Consider the following 24102-nt stretch of genomic DNA (forward strand, 5'->3'; position numbering starts at 1 on the left):
TGTATAGTTGGGTCCAATCATTGATTTATGCCACTTGTGCATACACTTGCTCTGTCATAGTTATTTTAACCACATAAGCACTCAATCTTTGATTCAACTTACTCACATTCTTTGATTTATCTTATTAAATCTCATTACATAGACAATCGTTAGCTTGTTTTACTTGTATAAATACTATTTCCTCGTTATTTTATTCATATCACTGATTCATCCTACTTACTCTCCAACCAGCCGATATAGTTAATCATTGACTTACGTTACTTCTGCAGATACTCACTCACTGACATACTCACGCTCACTGACTTATCTTATTTAATCTATCTTTATACAGTATTAATTAATTAATTAATTAATTCATTCATTCATTCATTCATAGTTATCTGCCCAAAGACAAGTCTTTCACTGCAAATCGAACTTTCTCCAATCTTTCCTATTTTCTTCCTTCCTCTTAGTCTCCGCATATGATCCATATATCTTAATGTCGTCTATCATCTGATATCTTCTTCTGCCCCGAACTCTTCTCTCGTTCACCATTCCTTCGAGTGCATCTTTCAGTAAGCAGTTTTTTCTCAGCCCGTGACCCAACCAATTCCTTTTTCTCTTCCTGACCAGTTTCAACATCATTCTTTCTTCACCCACTCTTTCCAACACAGCTTCATTTCTTATTGTCTATCCATTTCACATGCTCCATCCTTTTCCATAACCACATTTCAAATGTTTCTATTAGCTTCTCTTCACTTCGTCGTAATTTCCATGTTTCTGCCCCATAAAATGCTACACTCATCACAAAGCACTTCACTGGTCAATAAATTAGACATTTTACAGGCACAGTTACTCATTTACTCGATATTTGATTCATCTCACTCACTGATTCAGCTTGTTCACACTTTAATGGTACAGTTAATAATTAAATATCTGTTACTTGTGCATATAGGCCTCCTCACGTCATTTACCCACATATTCACTCGATTTTTAGTTCATCTCATTCACTCACTGATCTCAATCTCTCGTTACCTGTTCAGTCATTGATTTATCTTATTTGTATGTACACTCACTCACTCACTCACTCACTCACTCACTCACTCACTCGATTTTTTAGATCACATTCATTTAAATTTTGATTTATCTTTCTCGTCTTTACATAATTTTGACTTATTTTACTAATGTACACACGCTATAGATCGCTGATTCATCTCATTCATTCACTCACTAACACGCTCACACACACCAATCTACCCAAACACTCACTGACCCATATTCTCACATGATTACTGAATCATCTCACTAATTTCTACATACTGTCAATATTAATGTAATTCTGTCATACACACTTTTTTATTCACTGATTCGTCTTAACGACTCACCCACACACTTTCTTCACTCACTTGAGTCACTGATTCGACCATTCACAACTCTCAGGCCCGGTTGCAGAAACGCAAATCAAATCAGTCCCTGATCGCCAGTCAGTTGATGTCTGATTTATTTGATTGTCCATTGCGTTGCACAAACGTGAATCTCCAATCAACTTGTCTCAATTTACTAATTGCTGATTTGGGAAAGAAATACATTTGACAACAGCGCTATTTAGCAACCACAGCCAATTTGATGTTCTTTAAAAGTCGCGAAACGAATGCATCACGTGGGCGGTGACTAGGAAAACAAATGAATGTTTTGCTGGTTTGTTGCTTTTTGTAGAAAGGAAACAGGCGGATTCTATTTGTATATAGACTACAATATAGTGGAAAAAAAAATGAAGCAAACAAACAAAAAAAAAAGTGAGGGGGCTTCTGTTGTGGGATTTGCTAGGGGAGTTGGCAAGAAATTGGAATATGCATAGCCTCCATAACCTAAAATAATTCAATTTCCCATCTCTCTGTTTACAAATGGAGCTCGTAACCTACTCATTAAAATATTGTGTTGTCATGTGTAGAACCCTGCCAACGGGCTACAACATTCCAGAATTTCAATGATGGTGTAGACTACATGTTGCCTATATATTCACAGAAAAGAAACCTTTTCTATTTCGATAAAGTTCGGCATTATTTCAACCAGGTGATTGGTCGGGGATGTGAGCAGTCTATACAACCAGTATTAGGCTACTCTTGGAAATCCTGACATGGCTGAAAATTCTCTCTGGATTTCAAATCGTTCCCTGTTTGAAGTTTGGGGATTTATGAGACCCTGCCATAACAAAGCAATTTCATACGTAACATTCCTAACTACTCGGCAAATAGTTGATTTGTGGACCCTAACAAGATAACCCAAGACCGCCTGAAAAATTCCAACAGCATAAAATCTCAGCATTATTAGAACTTGGTTCATAGGAGAAAGTGAAAGGTTTCGATTTGTCTGTCTGCATATATTTGTTTAAATTTTTGAAAGTAACAAAACACACGAATCCTTACTTAACCTAAATCTTTGCTCAAATTCTCTGTCATTATACATAAAGACAATTCATGTCTATCATGGAAACGCCTTCTTCTTAATAATATTTTTTTCATTCTAAAATTTCTTCATCAGAAGAATCCATTATGTCGAAAACAATATTGTTACGCTATAACTATTTACTATATAATTACAGTAACTACATTATAAACAGAACAACATAAATAGCCTACTTGATCGATGATCAGTGACATAACCAGCAAAAATCTGTTGATCAAATCTGATGGAAGACTGATCTCCGATCAAGCTCTGATTGTTCTTTCTGCAACAGAAATAGAACTGATGGCCAATCAAACCCTCCTTGATTGCCAATCATATTTTGATCGGTGTTTCTGCAACCGGGCATCAGACTTATTCTAACTCTGTCATTCCCTCATACATTTGTTTTTCACCTGCTATTAAAAAAAATTAAAAGTGTTTTTTAGATGTGATGATAAGAGGTGGAAGAATTGAAGGAAAAAGAATGGGAATAAATATAAAATACAAAAGCAAAATAGATACCTTAAATAGGATGAGAAACATTAGAGAAGAAAATACAGAAAATTCAAAGAGGTGAATAAAAATAATGAGTATAAGTTAAGGAAGTACTATTAATTGAAAAGAACACAAGAAAACAGAAAAGTGAGACAAGAAAAGAAACGTAAAATAATTATAAAGTTTCATATAAAGATGGATGGATGAATGAATGAATGAATGAATGAATTAATTAATTAATTAATTAATGGAGGGTAAATAGGTAGGTAGGTAGATAGACTAGGTTAGATTATGTTGGGTATAGGTAAGTAATTATAAGACGAAGGCTAAAAATGGGGATGAGAAGAAATAGAAAAATAATGATGGAAGGAGACGACAAGAGAATGAAAGAAATTAAATGAAAATAGAAATATGATAAAAAGGTAAAGGGAGAGAGGAAAAGTACTAATAGTAAGCGTATGGGGGAAAGAATAGAGAATAAAAAATGAGGAAAGCAACAAAACGTAAAAATGAGAAAGAAGAGAAATGAAAGTCAAATAACGAAGTAAATAATCACGAAGAAATGGAACAGCGCTTCCAGTTCGAGTTGTAACTTACGATATTGAATTTCGCTTAGCGCTAGAATTGCATCGACTGCAGAAATTCGCACATTTCGTATAATCAGACATCAGTAGGTTGTTGATCATCATCATCATCATCATCATCATCATCATCATCATCAACTATAAGGTTTGAACCTTTTGGCCGTTCCGTACCCTTAAAATCGCTGCGTCCATCGTAATCTCTGACAACTGACATTTCTTCTTCCTCATAGGTGATATTGAAATGCTCTTAAATTGTTGTATATCAAAAATAAAATAGGTCCTAACACTGAGCTTTGAGGCACACTTACACTTATGTTTGTAGTTTCACTAAACACATATTCAATTTTAACAACGTGTGTCCTATCACTTATATAAGAACCTCTTGCCATTGCACTTCAATTTTTCTTACTTTTGATTTAAAGTTCTTGAATGATTAAAGGATTTCGGTAGAGTCCTATAAACTGAAATGGGACGAATTCCAGATATTTAACTGCTAATACATTATTGCTACATAAGTACATATAGCGAAATATGACCACTCTCTGCTGACGATATCAAGACCTGCTGGAAGCGCGTCTCGCTTCTTTGAAACTCGTTCTCTGGCAGCTACAGCCTCGTTACTCTTCTATTGTTATGCCTCGGCTCGCCAAATCTGGTAACTTCTGCATTACAACCAAGTAATAAGATTTCGTACCTGCATCATAATTTATATGATAAAGTCAACAGTTTGCTTTTATTCCTCAGACAGCCAATCTGATTCAATTTCTAACAACGATATCAATAAAGTCTTGGGTATAGTGTGGCAGCTGACCTGTCACTGCAGTTACAAGCGAATTTATTAGAACTCCTCGACGTTTTGGTGCATTGTTTTATTTAGTCTTTATCTTCTGCAATGTCACCACCCTTATCTTCAACAACTCAGACGCTAGGCAGGACAGATTTAATATAAATGTATATTTTCGAATCACACTTTTCACTTAGGCCTAATCTTCCTTCATATTTCATAGAGAGAAAAAAATACAATCAAATTCTTTTGGTCATACATTAATGAAATATAATTGACCCATTTGCAATCACAATTAAACAAAATACAACACAGTTTATATTTGTATTTGACAATATTGCACATGAAGAATTAATGTTAGTTATTTAACATTCTTCTTGAACATCGGTGAAAATATTACAATAAATTGTAGTTGTAATTATTTATTTAATGATAATTTTAAGCTACAGGCGCTATTTAAAAATCACTACCTGTAATTTCAATTATACTTTATCTAATTGTGAGTCCCTATCACCACGGCATGGCGCGTCCTCAGGTTGCGGATAGCGGGGACGGCCTCCAGATATGGAGGGTAGGTGCGAATATATTGAATAAGCAGTCGTGGACAGCCGATAAGGGGTGGTCCTCCAGCTTGGGGGTTGGGCGAAGGGCTAACAGCCCATCATCCTAAAAAAAACAGCTTGTTACGAACCCATACAATAAGCTTCGGAATGGGACTGATTCTCTGGCACGACCACAGCAAAGGAATAATCTTGCATAGAATAGGGACCGATGGCAGGCTTATGTGAGGGCGGCAATGAACCCGCTGGTTCCTTAAAAGCCATTTGTAAGTAGGTAAGTAAGTAATGAGTCTTCTAAACTTCAGAAACAGTGATATGCAGAATTGACTTTTTATTTCACTATCCTTTTATTTTATACACGTTACTCCTTGATTATGAGATAATGAATTATAATTGACGTCCATTTTAAACCACAGATGCTATTTATTGATATGATGATGGCGTGCATTTCTAAATTTTTACCCAACGTCTCCAAAATGGTGAGATGATGAATTTTCCCTTTCAAACTACAGATGCTATTTATTGGTAAGATGATGAACTGTAATTCTATATATTTTTTTCTTCTTGAGGTTCACTTAGTAATGCTTGGCATTATAATATAAAATTTTAAGAACTTAAATTAAAAAAAAATGTCAAAATTGCATTAAAATATGTAATATACCTTAGGTGGCTGTATGACAGCGTTTCGGCGTTAGTATTACGCCTTCGTCAGCGGTTCGTGAAGTATTGCATCAACAAACCGCTGACGGATGCCTAATATCAATGCCGAAACTGTGTCGTCTGGTTGCCTAATCAATGCCGAAACTGTGTCGTTTGGTTGCCTAAGGTATGTTACTTTTTTTTAACACAACTTTAACACTTTTTAAAATATATTAGGCCTATTTTTTTAAGTTTTATATCCAAATTATCTGAACGTTCCCAAAATGGAGAGATAATGATTTATACTTAATGTAATGTGTTTGACGTCCCTTTCAAACCACAGGTGCCATTTATTGATAAGATGATGAACAGTAATTATAATTCTTTACTCAACGTTCCAAAATAATGAGATGGTAAAATGTAATTACAATTTATTTAACGTTGCTTTTACGCTACAGATGTAATTTAGAGATGATGAAATTAAGTAATAATGTAATTTGTTACTTAATCTCCTGAGTCCTAAGACATTTTTTGTTATATTTTTTAAGTTTTTTAAAGTTCAGTATAGTTCTACACTTCAAAAAAGTCACTGAAATGAGAAAAAGTGCTGAAAAAATTCTACATGTTACAGTTAGGGCACAAATGCAAGTATATTGTACTATACTTCGGGTCTCTGCACATAAATCTTATATCATAATTTTTAACCCTTAAAATATAACGTTTATTGTGTACTTACTTCGAAAGCATGTCCTACTGTGTCTTGGCGTTGCGTTGCTGGTCGCCATATTCATTTACAAATAGTTGAAACGCGCATTACAATGATTAAATCGATCTTCTTGTGCTTCCTGTAAGTCAAAAGAGATGTCATGAGCTTGACAAGCACAGAAAAGAAGTGATAGATAACGATCCCACCTAGTGGAAAATTTGTATGGAGTATAGTATACTATACTCCAGGATCCAAAAGGATAAATTTTTAACCGATACAGCGATAAGTTATAATAATTTTGATTTTAACGTCTCTTTTAAACCATGACTGGTGTGTAGGGATAATGAGGTGATGTTATTACAAATATCGTTATTTATCCTTCGAAAATTGATGATATTATGATGTGAAATAAACTTCCGGTTATTTAATGTCCACTTTTTAAGCACAGATGCTATAAAGAAATATTGATATGACGAAATATAAGCCTAATTGTTTACTTAAAATTTAAAAAATGATGAGATAGATTAGATTAGATTTAGATTAGATTTATTTATTTAACCTGGTAGAGATAAGGCCGTCAGGCCTTCTCTGCCCCTCTACCAGGGGAGATACTGATTGTAATTGTAATTAATTTAATATCCCTTTTAAAACATAGACGTTGTTAGAAATAATTGTAACATTAATAATTTTATTGTAATTGTAATTATTTATTTAATGTCTCAAACATGTATGTTTACTGTAATACGTTATTTATCTACCAAGAGATTATGAAGTGATGAATCTTTACTACTTTTAATTCCCCTTCACTGAAAAAATTAGGTGATATATATTTACTTTAATTCATACTTTAAGCCATAGAAAAAAAAAAATGTTATTTTTTATTTAACGACGCTCGCAACTGTCGAGGTTATATCAGCGTCGCCGTTGTGCCGGAATTTTGTCCCGCAGGAGTTCTTTTACATGCCATTAAATCTACTGATGTGAGCCTGCTGCATTTAAATACACTTAAATGCCATCGACTTGGACCGGGATCGAACCCGCAACCTCGGACATAGAAGGCCAGCGCTATACCAACTGCACCAACCGGGCCGACTTAAGCCTTAGATCTGAGACGATTGTGGTTATTAAACTTCCTGATATGATGAGCTGTAGTCATAATTATTTAACGTTCAGAAACGGTGAGGTAATAAACGTGTGCTGTAATTCGATAGTTATCTTCTGATAAAAATTATGGGATGAAAAGTCTCTGTTGTAATTCTTTATTATGCTTCACGATAATATTACCGGTATTTATTTTATTATTTATTTATATAATCTGACAGGATTAAGGCCATAAGGCCTTCTCTTCCATCCTATCAGCACATATAAAAACAAAAAATAAATACAAACAGTGATGAAAATAATACAAATTAAAAACACTTAAGTAAATAATAAGCAAGCAAATAATTAACTAAATAAACAAACAAGGAAACAATTATTAAATAAATAAAAATTAATTAATCAGTGAATCAGTCAATTAATTAATGAATCAATTAAGATTATGGTCTTTGCGTCTACTCAGTCAGTAAAAGAAATCAGTAGCAGGGGCATTTCTTTGGGGGTAAAAGCGGCCGGTACGTAGGACTGACATCCCTACTATCGTTAAATGCCGATTGTGTATAAAGATGGAATGATGAAAGAGTAATGGAACGGAGAAAAATTCTCTCCGGCACCGGGATTTGAACCCGGGTTTTCAGCTCTATGTGCTGATGCTTTATCCACTAAGCCACACCGGATACCCATCCCGGTGTCGGACAGAATCCGTCGGATCCCGGCCAACTAGTCACTTATAACGAGTGCACCTCAGCACATGTGTGGACTTCAGTCCTACGTTCATAGACATATATGACGTAGTGCAGAGGGCGGCCACTAGAGGGAACCCAAGATTTGGAACTTAAACTGAGACGATTCTGTCCGACACCGGGATGGGTATCCGGTGTGGCTTAGTGGATAAAGCATCAGCACGTAGAGCTGAAAACCCGGGTTCAAATCCCGGTGCCGGAGAGAATTTTTCTCCGTTCCGTTACTCTTTCATCATATGATGACGCAGAATATCTGCATGGAAATATCATATGTACTTCGGTACATTAAAATATATATAAAGATGGAAGCCTTAACCTCTCGCTAATCTCTGAGACGATTTGGTCTGACATGGGCTTGATTTTACCTATATCATTTAATTAATCAATCGATAATTAAATAAATGAACAACTATGTAAATGTAATTGTTTCAACTGGTATTGCTTGGATACTTATTAGACTCTAAAACTAAATCTTGGCTATTTGGAACTCTTAGTTTATTAGTTGTACAGTTCCGAGAATCTAGCGTCATTTCGGGCTACTGTTGGCAACACTGTGCATGTAGGGAAGAGTGTCAATCAGCGAGTTTATGGCCGTGTCAGCACAAGCGACTTATGGATGTGCTGAGTGGACAGGTGGTGACAGTGTCGAGAAGTTTATAGCTCTACTGTCCTCCTCAAATTAGTTGGCTGTTGGCTTCAGGGTCACATTGCGAGGCTGGCTGCCTCTTGCCATTCAGCTCCAAGCCGTTCTTGCGGAGTAGCACGGACACCCGTCTTTATATTGACTTCTTATGTGATAATTAGCTGTGTGTCGGGTGTTCCAGAGTGTCTTCATAATAGATTCTATATGCGTGATATAATTACTTACTTACGAATGGCTTTTAAGGAACCCGCAGATTCATTACCGCACTCGCATAAGCCCGCCATCCGTTCCTATCTTGTGCAAGATTAATCCACTCTCTATCATCATATCCCACCTCCCTCAAACCCATTTTAATATTATCCTCCCATCTACGTCTCAGTCTCCCCAAATTTATTTTTCCCTCCGGTCTCCCAACTAACACTCTATATGCATTTCTGGATTCGCCCATACGTGCTACATGTCCTGCCTATCTCAAACGTCTGGATTTAATGTTCCTAATTATGTTAGGCGAAGAACACAATGCGTGCAGTTCTGCGTCATGTAACTTTCTCTATTCTCCTGTAACTTCATCCCTCTTAGCCCCAAATATTTTCCTAAGAACCTTATTCTTAAACATCCTTAATTTCTGTTCGTCTCTCAAAGTGAGAGTCCAAGTTTCACTACCATACATAACAACCGGTAATATAACTGTTTTATAAATTCTAACTTTCAGATCTTTTGACAGCAGACTAGATGACAAAAGTTTCTCAACCGAATAATAACACGCATTTCCAATATTTATTCTGCGTTTAATTTCTTCCCGAGTGTGATTTATATTTGTTACTGTTGTTTCAAGATATTTAAATGTTCCACCTTTTCGAAGGATAAATCTCCAATTTTTATATTTCCATTTCGAACAATATTCTGGTCACGAGACATCATATGCTGTGTCTTTTCGAGATTTATTTCCAAGCCTATCGCTTTACTTGCTTCAAGTAAAATTTCCGTGTTTTCTCTAATCGTTTGTGAATTTTTTCCTAACATATTCACGTCATCCACATAGACAAGAAGCTGATGTAACCGGTTCAATTCCAAACCCTGTCTGTTATCCTGAACTTTCCTAATGGCATATTCCAGAGCAAAGTTAAAAAGGTGATAGTGCATCTCCTTGCTTTAGCCCACAGTGAATTGGAAAAGCATAAGATAGAAACTGGCCTATACGGACTCTGCTGTAAGTTTCATTGAGACACATGTTAATTAATCGAACTAGTTTCTTGGGAATACCAAATTCAATAAGAATATTATATAAAGCTTCTCTCTTAACCGAGTCGTATGCCTTTTTGAAATCTATGAATAACTGATGGACTGTACCCTTATACTCCCATTTTTCTCCAATATCTGTCGAATAAAAAAATCTGATCAATAGTCGATCACTGATGATCACCAATAATTTCATCTACGTATGGAGGTAATCTTCTCAAAAGAATATTGGACAACCTTTTGTACGACGTCAATAAAAGTGATATTGCTCGAAAGTTACCAAAGTGAGTCTTGTCTTCCTTCTTAAAGATAGGTACAATTATGGACTCCTTCCATTGTTGTGATACAAATTCTTTTTCTCAAATAGCAAATACAAGTGTATAAATTTCTCTAGATAATGCGCTTCCACCCTCTTGTATTAATTCCGCTGGAATTTGATCGATACCTGGAGACTTGTACTTTTTCAGATTTCCTATCGCAATTCCGACTTCTGAGTGTGGGTTCGGGTATAAATGCGTGGCATATTTAGGAACATTAAATTTAGACGTTTGAAATGGGCAGGGCATGTAACACATATGAGTGAATCCAGAAGTGTATATAGAGTATTAGTTGGGAGGCCGAGACGTAGGTGGGAGGATAATATAAAAATGGACTTGAGGGACATGGGATATGATGGTAAGGACTGGATTAATCTTGCTCAGGTTAGGAACCGATGGCGGGCTTACGTGAGGGCGGCAATGAACCTGCGGGTTCCTTAAAAGCCATTTGTAAGTAAGTTGTTGTATGAAAATTTTACATATTAATCCAAAAGAAACAACTTTAAACCTTTTAGAATCTTTAGAAAAACACAAAGAAAAAACTGACATAATTTGAATGATACAGGTATTCAAGAAAAAATCATCTGATTTGATTAATTTATAAAAATAGGTATTGATTCAATTAGTACCAGAACATATCGTCATTTTTCCTGCAATAACTCGTATGTGACATATTTATCGATTTTCATATTTTTGTTCTATTAAATAATTTAAATACTGATACAGGAAATAATAAAATCTCCTGTATATATTATATTTCTTTGTTTCGAAAATGTAAGAATTCACAGTGTGTGAATAAATGTGTTTTCTCTTCCTACTGAAAAATTTTATATTCTACACATAGGAGTTATTGCAGGAACAACGACGATGTATAAACCCTTGGAGACATCGCGCGACAGCGAGTTCACATCGTGTCTCACAAAGCGACAGACGTACAGACCGATCAACAGGTTACGTCCAGTAATCTTTAGTATACCTTATTTTATTTCAAGGAGTGCAGTTCGGTGGCTCCTTTGAACACCGAACTGCACTCCTTGAAATAAAATAAGGTATAAGTTCATCTCGAGTTACAGCCTATATTATTTGTCCATTCTTAATTTCAAACATTTTTTCTTGTTAATCTATGTCATAATTCATTAAGATTTTTATGTTCTATATCTTAGTTTTGATTCTATAAGATGATTTTATTTAGGATTTTGGAAGGGTACATTACATATTTCATGACATTATACGAAGTAAATTTTGTTCATAATTAGCTATTTTTTTTATATTTTATTATTGTATCATTACAGTTTTCAACACTGAAGATGGGGTCGCAGTAGCCCCGAAAAATTTCTGTTATTTTTTTAAGTCTCAATGATTTTATTTAGGATTTTGGAAGGGTACATTACATATTTCATGACTTTATACGAAGTAAATTTTGTTCATAATTAGCAAATTTTTTTATATTTTATTATTGTATCATTACAGTTTTCAACACTGAAGATGGGGTCGCAGTAGCCCCGAAAAATTTCTGTTATTTTTTTAAGTCTCAATGATTTTATTTAGGATTTTGGAAGGGTACATTACATATTTCATGACTTTATACGAAGTAAATTTTGTTCATAATTAGCAAATTTTTTTATATTTTATTATTGTATCATTACAGTTTTCAACACTGAAGATGGGGTCGCAGTAGCCCCGAAAAATGTCTGTTATTTTTTTTAAGTTTCAATGAATTTTAACATAACGTGATCATACAACTGTATTATCGATTTATACATTATTATACAACATAATATGTATAAATCATCAATACTGTCCAGTCAATAAAAAGAAGACTAGAAAGCAAATGTCTTTCCTCGAATCCTTCAAATTCGAAACGTTTCACTCTTCGTATTAGAAATGAACCAGACATTTCCTCGTGGAAATTTTCTGTAATTTTATCCTCGTCGTACATGTCATCATTCTTATTTACTGCTACGTGTTTAAGTTGAATCATATTTCAACAGTGACATAAATTTCATTATTACTTACATAAACTGGAAACATTTACTAAATTGAATTTTCATTTCTGCAAGTGAGGGGAAAAAATAAAAATACAAACAGCATCTACACGGAAACAGACGTTAACGAGCTAGTTCGTTACTTAAGATTCTATTACGCTTTTATTTTATCTCATATTGTGTTATGTCTCCTCATATTGGATAAATTATTTTATGTCAGTTTTACACAATAATTGAATTGTATAATTGACTAAGAACATCAAACGTAACAAAGTATAAAATGAAATTATTTAAAAACAAATATAAATGAAGACTCTGTAAAGACTTCAGAAAATGTACGAGATAAGTTCTTACTATGTTGTATTTAAGAAAATTAATGACTTCACACCTTCTAAATTATTATCCTTTTAAATATTGCACAGACTTAAAGAAAGCATTAGTTTTTGTTGTTGTTCAGTCTACAGTTCGAAGACAGGTCTGAATCTCACAATTGATACCAACATAGCATCACTTATGAGGCCACTAGGCCAGGAGATAATAGGGTAGGGTGAACAGTTTCTTTCTCCCTCCATTGCATACATCGCCGATTAGCTACCTACATATTATACTGATATAGACCTGGACGTTATTAACGCGATCGAGTCACTGCGGACTACCCCTTAACTCCCCACTCCATCTTCCCCGACTGAGATAGTACTGATTTGGTGCGGTTGAGCAGGCAGGAAAGTCAGAGACGGGTTGTCATGAGGTAGGCATCATAGCTTTTACGAACTTTCGGCTGTCGCTGGTCGCCTAAAATCCACCACTGATGCACAGAAACTTACTGCGCGTTTGTTTATAAGACGGTGTAAATAAAAAGGACATGGGCGAAGGTTTCTCGTTCCTTTAACTTTCTCTCTTATGCCCAGGGCTGCACCAATCAGACTTCAGATGCATACAAACAATTATTTTTCCTCTGACACATATCGTCAAGTGAGATATACGATTTGATAATATATAGATGTACATATCAGCCAGAACCTCAGTCAGAGGTATCGTTAACTATCTGAAAATAGGAAAAAAATGTATTTACATATCAACTCCTGAACACATCTTTACAGAGCCTAATACCACCACGTTTCAATATCCATTATCTTCTACAGAAGATCTCGGTGGAGTCGCTGTACAGCTGTCAAAAGAAAAAGTGGCCGCTCTCCTGAAACAAAGTTCCCTTCGGGTATCTTCGCTACAATTCGGAGACAGGCGATGTTACATGTTGTTGCACCACGTTGCCTGATATGTACAGTTATAATTGAAGTATACTGTGTGTTATTCGATAGCATAATGGTAGCGTTCAGGCCTCTTATTCATGAGGTCCTGCGTTCGACTACAACCTCGTGCTTTTTATGTCCTTTTTTGTTCTGTTTTTGAGAGAGATAAACTAGACATAATGGCTCCTTTCTCTTTTATGATTATTTTAGTAATTAACATCAGGTTCATTAATATATTATGCCATGACTTTATCATTATCATTATCATTATGATATTGTGGCTGCAAATGGAAAGAAAAAAGATTTTATTCTCAATAAAATATCTTTCGTGGCATAAACATAACAAATTTACTGGCGTCGGCCTTAAAACATTCAAACAATTAAGCGTTCAAAAAACAAAACAAAAAGCCACAATTATATATTTAGTCTATCTTCCTCTTATCTCGATCATCTTGCAGTCGAGTGGGCATGGAATTGACTAGTCTTTGCAAATAGCGACTGTTCTTAGACACGATATTCCAGGCATTCTGAACATACATACATAAATGTTCTGTCCCTGGGCAGGTCTTTCATTGCAAACCCAGCAATCTCCAATCTTTCCTATTTTCTGCCTTCCTCTTAGTTTCCGCATATGATCCACATATCCTAATGTCGTCTATTATTCTTTTCAACCAGAGACCCAACCAATTCCTTTTTCTCTTTCTAATCAGTTTCAGCATCATTCTTTCTTCACTCACTTTTTCAAACACAATTTTATTTCTTATTCTGTCTGTCCACTTCACACGCACCGTTCTTCTCCACATCCACATTTCAAATGCTTCAATTCGTTTCTCTTCATTTCGTCGTAATGTCCATGTTCTTTCCCCATACAATTCCACACTCCACACAAAGCACTTCACTAGTCTCTTCCTTAGTTCTTTTTCCAGAGGTCCGCAGAAGATCCTTCTTCTTCTATTAAAAGCTTCCTTTGTTCATGTTTGCGGTTTTCTTGGGAAGGATAGGCTTAAATGCGGTAACATCCCGTTGCTTTCCGCACACCACTATCTCTTTCGCATCTTATTAAATTCCAGGGGGCCCAAGCGTGGAGATGAGGAGAGTGGATTTGACTAATTGGGCCCTCCGGACTTCACCGAAAGTCACGGCAAGGGTTAAATATTAATTCTATCAGGATGTTTGACCCGGTCAGAGACCGGGAAATCTCAATTAGCCTTTGCCCCCCGCATCCTGGACTAGCTTCTACGAATCATCAGAAAATCTTAGAATGTGATTGGGCCAATTTTTCCGAAAATGTTTCCACACTTTTGCTCTCGTAGCTCAGCGGACGAACGTCGGAATTTAGATGTCAACGTCTCAGGTTCAATTCCTCGTTACTCCTTTTCATTTTATTGTGGTTCAAGATAGTATAATGTAATAATACAAAAAGAAAAACTAATAGCAGTATTATGCAACTGGATTTTTCCAAACCTAATATTAAATTTATGTTATTTATATCGCTAAAGAACGATTACAATATAAATAACTTGAATATTATTTAAACAGTATCACTAAAGAACGATAACAGAATAAAAATGATAAATATCGGTTTGTTTAATTAATATATTGCGAAAGAACAATAACAATATAAATAACTTGAATATTGTTTTATAACGCTAATGAAGGAAAACAGAATATAAATGATAACTTGAATATTATTTAAATCGCTAAAGAACGATAACAATATAAAAAACGTGAATATTATTCATATCGGAATTTCACAGATTTATTACAGATGTATTTAAGAAATTGTAGAAGAATAGTAATTAGTAACAGTGTCCTATTTATTCTTCTTGGAGCCAAATTTGTAACTTTTAAAAGTGTGGTTCCTATGTTGAAGTGTATGTGTTGTAACGGATGCTTGATTTGTTATGTATGTGAGTCAGTTATGGGATGCTTGATGTCGTCGCAATGTCGTAATTATAGTTTGATTGTGTTTGTGTGACTTGTGTATTAATTTCTGATGTATGGTACGGAAATCTGCATATTTGTGTTATAGAAGTGTTACGTATGTGTGTTGTTAATGTTTTTGTATGTTTCAAATTGATACCTGATATTTGTTTTGCAATCGCAATGCCTAATTTACGGATTGTTTATGTTTTGTTTACATCGCGTAAGCTAATTTAATTTTCTTTTCCATTTCTCTTTATGCTTATGTTTTTTGTGTATAAAACTATAGCCCTAACATACATATGTAAAATAGGGCTAACCCCCATTGGAGATACAATAATAATTATTATTTATATCGTTGTAATACGATAACAGACTACAAATGATGACCTGAATTTTATTCATATCTCTAAAGAACGATAACAAAATATAAATAACGTGATATCCATAAAGAACGATAACTGGATATAAATGATAATTTGAATATCATTTACATCGCTAAAGAACGATTAAAAATAAAATGAAAACTTGAAGAAGGCCCGAACCCACGACCTTTGAATCATTATTAAACAAGCACTCTACCGCTGGTCTACGAGGCGCAGATATGGAACACTTTCATAGTTCCGGAACTCCTTGTACAAGCACATGCATCGTGTAACATCGCCGCGACCCGAAGTGGACTTTGAAAATATTCGCTGTTCATGAGTGCGGCCACTTTTTTTTTGACAGCTGTACATTGCTGCGGCTTTTATTTTATATTCTCTATTTCAGACAGAATCAGAAATGAAGTTGTGTTGGAAAGAGTAGGTGAAAAAAGAATGATGCTGAAACTGATTAGGAAAAGGAAAAGAAACTTGTTGAGTCACTGGCTGAGAAGAAACTGCCTACTGAAGGATGCGCTGGAAGGAATGGTGAACGGGAGAAGAGTTCGGGTTAGAAGAAGATATCAGATGATAGACGACATTAAGATATATAGATCATATGCGGAGACAAAGAGGAAGGCATAAAATAGGAAAGATAGGAGGAAGCTGGGTTTGCAGTGAAAGACCTGCCCTTGAGCAGAACACACGAACACACTAAATGAAATGAAAAAAAAATACATTAACAGCGAATGTGCTATAGGCCTACGATATGCCCTCTAAAAATCGATATAGAGATCACATTCGTAACAATTTCTTTGATGATAATACAATGGTAATAATAATAATAATAATAATAATAATAATAATAATAATAATAATAATAATAATAAAATCTTATTTATACTGCGATGGCATTACACAAATTACAGCGTTATAACTCTTCATATAGGTGTACCACCTATTGTGATATCAAGGACTCAAATTACTGCAAACTCTCGTGATTTAATTTCAATAATTAAGAATAAACAACAATGATGGACATCTTCCATGACCGTTTATAATGAACAAAATTATTTTCTTTTTATTTTTAATTATGATTATTTCCAGATATTTTTTCAGCCTAAAAATTGCTATAGGCCTACTATATGGTGAATTATACTTACACTATACTTAGCTTGGCTTGCCTAGGATTTTCAAGAGGACTGGACTGGAATGTCTGAGTACATTTAGGCACACTTCAGCCCATTGTGCACCAAGTCCGACAGGTGGCCCGGGTGGCATTCTTGAATCAGACACTGACAGATGATCGTCTTGTGTCAGCCCCTGAGACAGAGAATCAAATGAATTAAAATGAAGTAACGTTATCACAAATTAACAAGATAACTTATTTAAAATATACTTACTTACTTAATGGCTTTTAAGGAACCCGGAGGTTCATTGCCGCTCTCACATAAGCCCGCCATTGGTCCCTATCCTGAGCAAGATTAATCCAGTCTCTATCATCATATGCCACCTCTCTCAAATCCATTTTAATATTATTCTCTCGTCTACGTCTCGGTCTCCCCAAAGGTCTTTTTCCCTCCGGCCTCCCAACTCTATATGCATTTCTGGATTCGCCCACGCGTGCTACATGCCCTGCCCATCTCAAATGTCTGGATTTAATGTTCCTAATTATGTCAGGTGAAGAAAACAATGCGTGCAGTTCTGTGTTATGTAACTTTCTCCATTCTCTTGTAACTTTATCCCTCTTAGCCCCAAATAGTTTTCTAAGCACCTTACTCTCAAACATCCTTAACCTATATTCCTCTCTCAAAGTGAGAGTCCAAGTTTCACAATCATAAAGAACAACCGATAATATAACTGTTTTATAAATTCTAACTTTCAGAGTTTTTGACAGCAGACTGGATGATAAAAGCTTCTCAACCGAATAATAACAGGCATTTCCCATATTTATTCTGTGTGGACCTATAATTTCCTCCCGAGTATCATTTATATTTGTTACTGTTGCTCCAAGGTATTTGAATTTTTTCACCTCTTCAAAGGATAAATTTCCAATTTTTATATTTCCATTTCCTACAATATTCCCGTCACGAGACATAATCATTCAAAATATACAATATGTTAAATATTATATCTATTAATACTAATTTAAATTACGTATTCTAAATATCTCCAATTTATAATTTGGATTTATACAGTATAATTTTTAAATATAGATACCGGTACTTCAAAATCCTTCATGTTATAAATTTTAGTCCATAATAATTAAGGCTGTATTTTTTTGCCAGCAATATTGTGACGAATTTTGCCATTTCAAAATAAGGTCTTTTTGTGGAAGATATTTAATAATATACATGGGTCATTCAGTAATTAGTGGCAACATTGTTTGTATGTGGCGTTATCAGCGATAAATGATGCAAGCTGATAACAGTGAGAAAGAAGAGCATCTGATGTGTGTTATCTGTGAGTTTGAAGACAATAATCTCATTTATAAGATATTTGTAGTGAGTTTAATTTGTGGACTGTTATCTGTAGTGCTCTAAAATGTTTAGCAAATACGAACAAAGATACTTAATTGAAATTCAGATTGCAAGAGGCAAGAATGCTCGACAATGCCATACAGCATTACTGGAAGCTTGTGGTAAAATAACTTCATCATATCGTACCGTGGTTAGGTGGCACATACATTTATCACTTAGAGGAGTTGGTTTTAGAATCAAACAGGAATTATAGCAGCAATAGAGCAGTCTGTTCGAAGATTAGTACAACAAGAGGCTGTGAATGGCATCCGTCGTCTCTCTGATGTGTGGAGGCGGGTTCTTCATGTTGGAGGAGATTACTTCTGAGCACTGCAACACTGTGACTATTCCAAAAATGTTTTCCTTTTTGTTAATTCAGATGTTGCCACTAATTATTGAATGACCCATGTATATTTAAAAGTTTGTTCTAATTAATTGAATTTCGTTTTCGACATCGCAATGATTTCACGTAGTCCCACCTGTCCTAGCTTCAATTCCAGTAAGTACGAAGCCTCCAACAAAACCGGATAAAGTCAACAAGCCGTACCCTGTCTCTTCCGTCCAGCACTCCGCTATCAGTTAACATGTATGTTCCCCATCGGGACCTGAACTTCGAAGTTTAGTAATAATACAGAATACAGCAATGGAGTCGCTTTGACATGTTCTGTCTTGGAACTGCACCCTTATGTGATTCAGGTATCCCCGTTGTGCATGGAAGCTCGGTAGCACATGCCCATGTTAATATATAGGGGACACCGGGGCGGGACGGGGTACCTAGTGATTGAAGTAAAGTTTGGAGGTGTAAATGGTAAGATAGGAATACGAAACATGAGGTATGTTTTATTTAAACATTTTATCACAAATAGAACGCACAAAAGAAACAATATTTCACAGTTCTCATTAATGAAATATGAAAAAAAGAAAAAGGTGCGTCTTATCCCGTTCCGCCCCGTGTACGGGGCGGAATGGGATGCTCTCAATTCTCCTTTAATTTACACTTTGCACGTCTCACAAATCAGAACGAAATCATCGTCATCACTTTCTGTACCAGCACACGAGTTATGAGCCCATTGCTTGCACTTTACACATGACACCCACCCCTCATTTGACGTGGAATAAAGCTCGTTGCAGTAGAAACATTCTGTGTCTTCATCTTTTTCTTCTGCAGTTTTCCTTACCTTTTTCGGTTTAGGCCTAGATTGTTTTTCTGAGTTTCCTATCTTTTCTTGGTTTAACAGTTTCCTTTTCACTTTAGTCTGTTTCACTTCTTTGGTTTTTTGTGCTTCTTGCAGTTGTGCTTTGTAGGGGCTGGAAGTGAGAATTGCTGTTTTCCCTCTTTTTCTTGCTACCCTCCTCTGACCAATTTTCACTTTTGGGACCGGCATAGCATTTTCCGGGGAAAGGGAAGGGAAACTGGAATTAAGTGAATTAGGCTTATGTGTGGGGGTATCTGGCATCTCTGAACACAGAGGTTCCGGTTCATCCACCGAAGTCGTCAATTCAACAGGCCGAACTGAGGAGGGAACGATTGGGATATCGTTTGCTCTTTCGGTTTCCAGAATTTCTTGATTCATAGCAGGTAACGCTCTGTCAGCAATCGGAATATCAGTCGTTGCTGCCGGTAGAAAATCATCATCGGAGAAGACATGCATGTTTGTTGGCCAGATGCCTGTCTTTTCGAACCCTTTTAGCGCAGTGCTCATGTTCGCAGCGTTTATGAAAGCCTGTCCGAAAAGAGTTGAAACTTGCCATAAGGTGACTACTTTTCCTGGGTTCGATCTTAACCATCTTCTCACCTCATCCTCGTAATATAAGCTCAAAGGTCTCATAAATGCCACGTCCAGCGGCTGGAGCCGATGGGAGCAATGAGGAGGAAAACACAGTAAAATAACACCGTTGTTGCGAGCTAGATCAATAACATCCAAGCTCTTTGTGTGTGAAGCATGACCGTCTAGAAGAAGAAGCACAGGTCTTTCCTTTTTGGCGTTAGAAAATGCAATGAATTTCTTCAGCCACTTCAGAAATAGATCGGCTGTCATCCATCCAGAATCATTAACTTCGGCCCAGCCTCCTGAAGGTAAACCAACTTCAAATTCCTGTTGTTTCCGTTTCCTAGGGTAGATTAACATGGGAGGCATAAAATTTCCAGCCGCCGAACAACAAATTTCAACAGTCACTGTGTTGCCACGTTCTGCTGATGTTAACACACCAACCTGACGCTGCCCCTTTGTTGCGATAATTTTAGAATGCTGTTTAGGTACCACGGTCATGCCAGTTTCATCACAGTTATAGATTTGTGCCCCTGTTAATTTATTTTCATCAATGACATGTGCCAACAACGCAAAAAATTGAGACACTGCAACCTTGTTGAAGCCCATTGCTCGCGCTCCCGATGTGCCTTCTGGTTTTCTCATGCTTAAATCAGGGTGACGAGCCATGAATCCTAGACCCCAATCTTCTCCTGCCATTCCCGCATTCTTATTGAAAGGATGCTTGCAACCGTTTCTCTCTGCCAGCTGGTATGCCAACCTACGGAATTCTTTCATTGTTATACCAAAAAGTCTTTTTTGCATATCCTTTAGGTATTGTGCAAGTTCAAGTTCTTGCTCTGTATTGAACACACACTGAAATTTTCCTAATGTTTTATCAACTGTAGCCATTGGATTTTCCTTTTTCTTTTTCACATAACGTTCCAAAGTTGTTGAAGGCACGTTGAACTGTTCTGATGCTTTTTTGTATCCCATTTTCCCACTAATTACAGAATCAACGGCTTCTTCCATGCTTTCTGCGGACCATTGTTGCCTTTCTGTCTTTTTTAAATAAGTCCGTACCATCTGCACACAGAAGAAACAATATGCAACACGTTAAAGTAGGAAAGAATAAATGTGATAAGCGAAGATTGACCTGAACCCCGTTCCGCCCCAAGAACACTTATTGAAAGAATATCACATCGTTATCACGTATCATACGCTTTTCTCTATTGTAATGTGAAAATAATGTAGTTGAAAGCATGCTGAATTTAATAGAAAGAGTGGTTAATTCTTAAAAATACAGCTCTACTTATCTTACCTTGGCTAAACACTTGCGAAATGTTACAGCAGCACTCAAATTTCCGCAACTCTACTGAGATCTCAAAGCAAACAACTTACAATAACATTCCAACCTCACTGAACAAAGCACAGCAGCCTACTGAAGGACACTAGAACGTTACAGGTGATTGCCGAGCCTCTGGTGGGAAATAGACGCACTATCCCGTTCTACCCCGGTATCCCGTCCCGCCCCGGTGTCCCCTACGTAGAAGCAGCAGCAGCGGCAGGTAGGAAGGCAGCATGACTGATTTACAGGGGTCCCCGCACCGGGTTATCTCATGTTTGTCTCGCACAGGGAGGCCCTATAATGCAGCCGTTACGAAAACGTCAGATAAGCGGCGGCAGGAGTCTGTTAAACTCCAAGAATTCTTTTTCGGGGGTGCTCCAAGCCAGTGAACATATTTAGCTGCAGTGTCGCATGCCGACTCAGTATTCAGGAGGTCCGTGTTTCGATCCCCGAGCGAAGATTACCACAGTCCTTAATGTTACGTTTCGTAGGCCGCAGCAGCGGCAGCGCGCAAGTCTTCCATCCAAGCGTTGTGGGTCAGATTCCCGGTTAGGTTGTGATGGAATTTGTGTGGACAAAGCAGAAGTTGCGAAGGGTTTTTCTCAGGATACTCCCGTTTCTCTCTATCATTCCACCTCATTTCATATATCTACAATAGTTAAAAATAGGTGGAGTAAAGCCTTAGGGGTAGTAATGATTTTCGATGCTGATATAGGACGGACTTGGGACTCTGGGCCCCTGAGACTTATCAGGTTACTTGTTCGAGGATGGGACCTGCCTCTATCAGGGCTGAGGCAGGATGGGCCACCTGTGAGCATCGGACGCACAAATGCCGCCCAGCCCATTTATCGGACTTAAGCAATCGTCGCAGATACAGGATGATTCTTTCTTATACATTTTTTAGGATGATAGCAGAGATCATTACGAATACATTTCATATAGGATCCCGTGCCCGGAAACGTTTCAGTTGGTAGGGTAGACCAGGGTAATTGTAAACAGGGGGATAATTGTAAACAAATGCTGTGAGAAATACAAAACTGTCAATATAAAAATTTTAATTCTGAGAATATTTAAATTAACATGTTGGCTAACCTACAAAGCACTTTGGCGCCAAATAGGAGTAACTGCTTAGTTGTGAACGAATGTTCTGTAAGAGTCTACAAAAAAAGTTGAGAAAGAATTTTGCTTCACCTTCATTTTTGGCATTGTAAGTAAACGTACAGTGCTATTTTTTTAAGAATATGTTGATTTTATGAGTAATGTATAGTAATCAACATTTATTACAATGGTTTTAAGATCTCCCATAACCTCAGTTCATTAAATTATGACGTGTTTACATTTGCCCCATAGTTTTAATTGCTTGGGGTAATTGTAAACATGTTTTACTATGGCTACATTTCGTACTTTTCAGTAATCAAAGAGACCCCCACCCAACTACACTGTAGAGAATTTAGAAAAATGGTAACTGCAGTTATCGTGAAGCTCAGTAGAGGTACGGAGTTCCTATATCCGTCATATATCATAGGTTAAAGGGACGAAATGTACCAGTGACCAAAATTGGAGTTGGAAGGAGTACAGCTCTTTCTTCTGAAACAGAACAAAAAATGTTCAGTGTCTTATAGCCCGTGCGAAAATTTATGTTTACAATTATCCCCTCTCAAAGGGGTAAATGTAAACAGGTGGGGTAAATGTAAATTAACAATTAAAAGATGAAAAAAGTCAACCTTAGTATTTTAAACCCATTTTCAGGGAAAAGAGGGTTGTGTAATGTTGAAATATATTTGAAATCAGTGAAAAGTGTTTACAATTACCCTGGTCTACCCTAATTACTGATCATAATGTGTGTGCAAACCGATTTTAGTAACATTGGAGGGCTATGGTAAAATAAACAACTTCGTTTTCTTTAACGTAGATATGCCATGATGTTGTCCTTAGCAATATTTTGTAAATATTAAAATGTTGCGAATAGGTACAGATTAATATTATTGTTTACAGTGTATATTAAAATAGTCATCTGGCATCGATCTCATGGCCAGTGCACTGAAACCTCAGCTTGGTTTATATATACCTGTTTTTCTTACATGACGTCTGGTTTATTTTGGTAGCATTACGCACAGACAATATACAGTAATTGTCGTTTCTTTAATTTTTTTGGTATCGCATTAAGAGAACTTGCTGATATGCATTTCAATTATGGAAGAGCAAATGGAAGCGGAAGGAAAGCTCCAAGATAGTTATTAAGCATACAAAGAAATAATTTATTACAGTTGTATGAACACTTTTTGTAAAATTAAATTAAAATTAATATAATCAGTTAAAAACCAGACATGTTTCGGAGGAATGCTCCTCCATCTTCAGTGGCAATACCACGACTGCAAAAAGAAAATGAGTATGTGAGAAGATCGTATATAGTATTGAAAATTACGAAAACAATGATTGAATATCAATAATTGTTAAGAATGAAATTACACAAATGTTATTCAATATAATAAGTATGATTAAAAATAATAATGGATAAAACTGATATTTAAAATTTGTCAAAAATGTACAATCTAATAATAAAGAACTTATATGTAAATGAGATCAAGAATAAATTGAACGGATATGTATAAATCGTAAATAGTACTGGAAGTTACAAAAACGAGTTTAAATGTCTAAAGATAGTTAAAATAGTAATAAAGATAAAATGACATAAAAGTTATTCATTTCTAAAATATTTGATAAGTAAAATGAAA

The 24102-nt window shown here is 36.0% G+C and overlaps 2 protein-coding genes and 1 non-coding gene across 3 annotated transcripts in view; 1 reads left to right on the forward strand and 2 right to left on the reverse strand.

Moving 5' to 3' along the window:
- The window catches only part of Wnt6 (Wnt oncogene analog 6), a 265120-nt gene that overhangs the window by 194292 nt on the left and 46726 nt on the right, over window positions 1-24102 (forward strand). The window lies entirely within an intron of this gene.
- Window positions 7896-7967, reverse strand: TRNAY-AUA (transfer RNA tyrosine (anticodon AUA)). The gene has a single exon. It is a non-coding gene; the product is annotated as a tRNA-Tyr (tRNA).
- LOC138711274 (uncharacterized) lies at window positions 19264-21422 on the reverse strand. Its single transcript, XM_069842705.1, has 2 exons — window positions 21341-21422; window positions 19264-21105 (listed from the first exon to the last, which is right to left on the reverse strand). Exon 2 carries the CDS (start codon window positions 21103-21105, stop codon window positions 19264-19266), a length of 1842 nt encoding a protein of 613 aa, XP_069698806.1. The 5' UTR covers window positions 21341-21422.

Source organism: Periplaneta americana, chromosome 12 (genome assembly GCF_040183065.1).
Source record: "Periplaneta americana isolate PAMFEO1 chromosome 12, P.americana_PAMFEO1_priV1, whole genome shotgun sequence".
Classification (NCBI taxonomy): domain Eukaryota; kingdom Metazoa; phylum Arthropoda; class Insecta; order Blattodea; family Blattidae; genus Periplaneta; species Periplaneta americana.

What these genes read in the sequence shown, in the direction of transcription:
- LOC138711274 (XM_069842705.1), bottom strand. Translation starts at nt 21,105, where the DNA reads ATGGTACGGACTTATTTAAAAAAGACAGAAAGGCAACAATGGTCCGCA.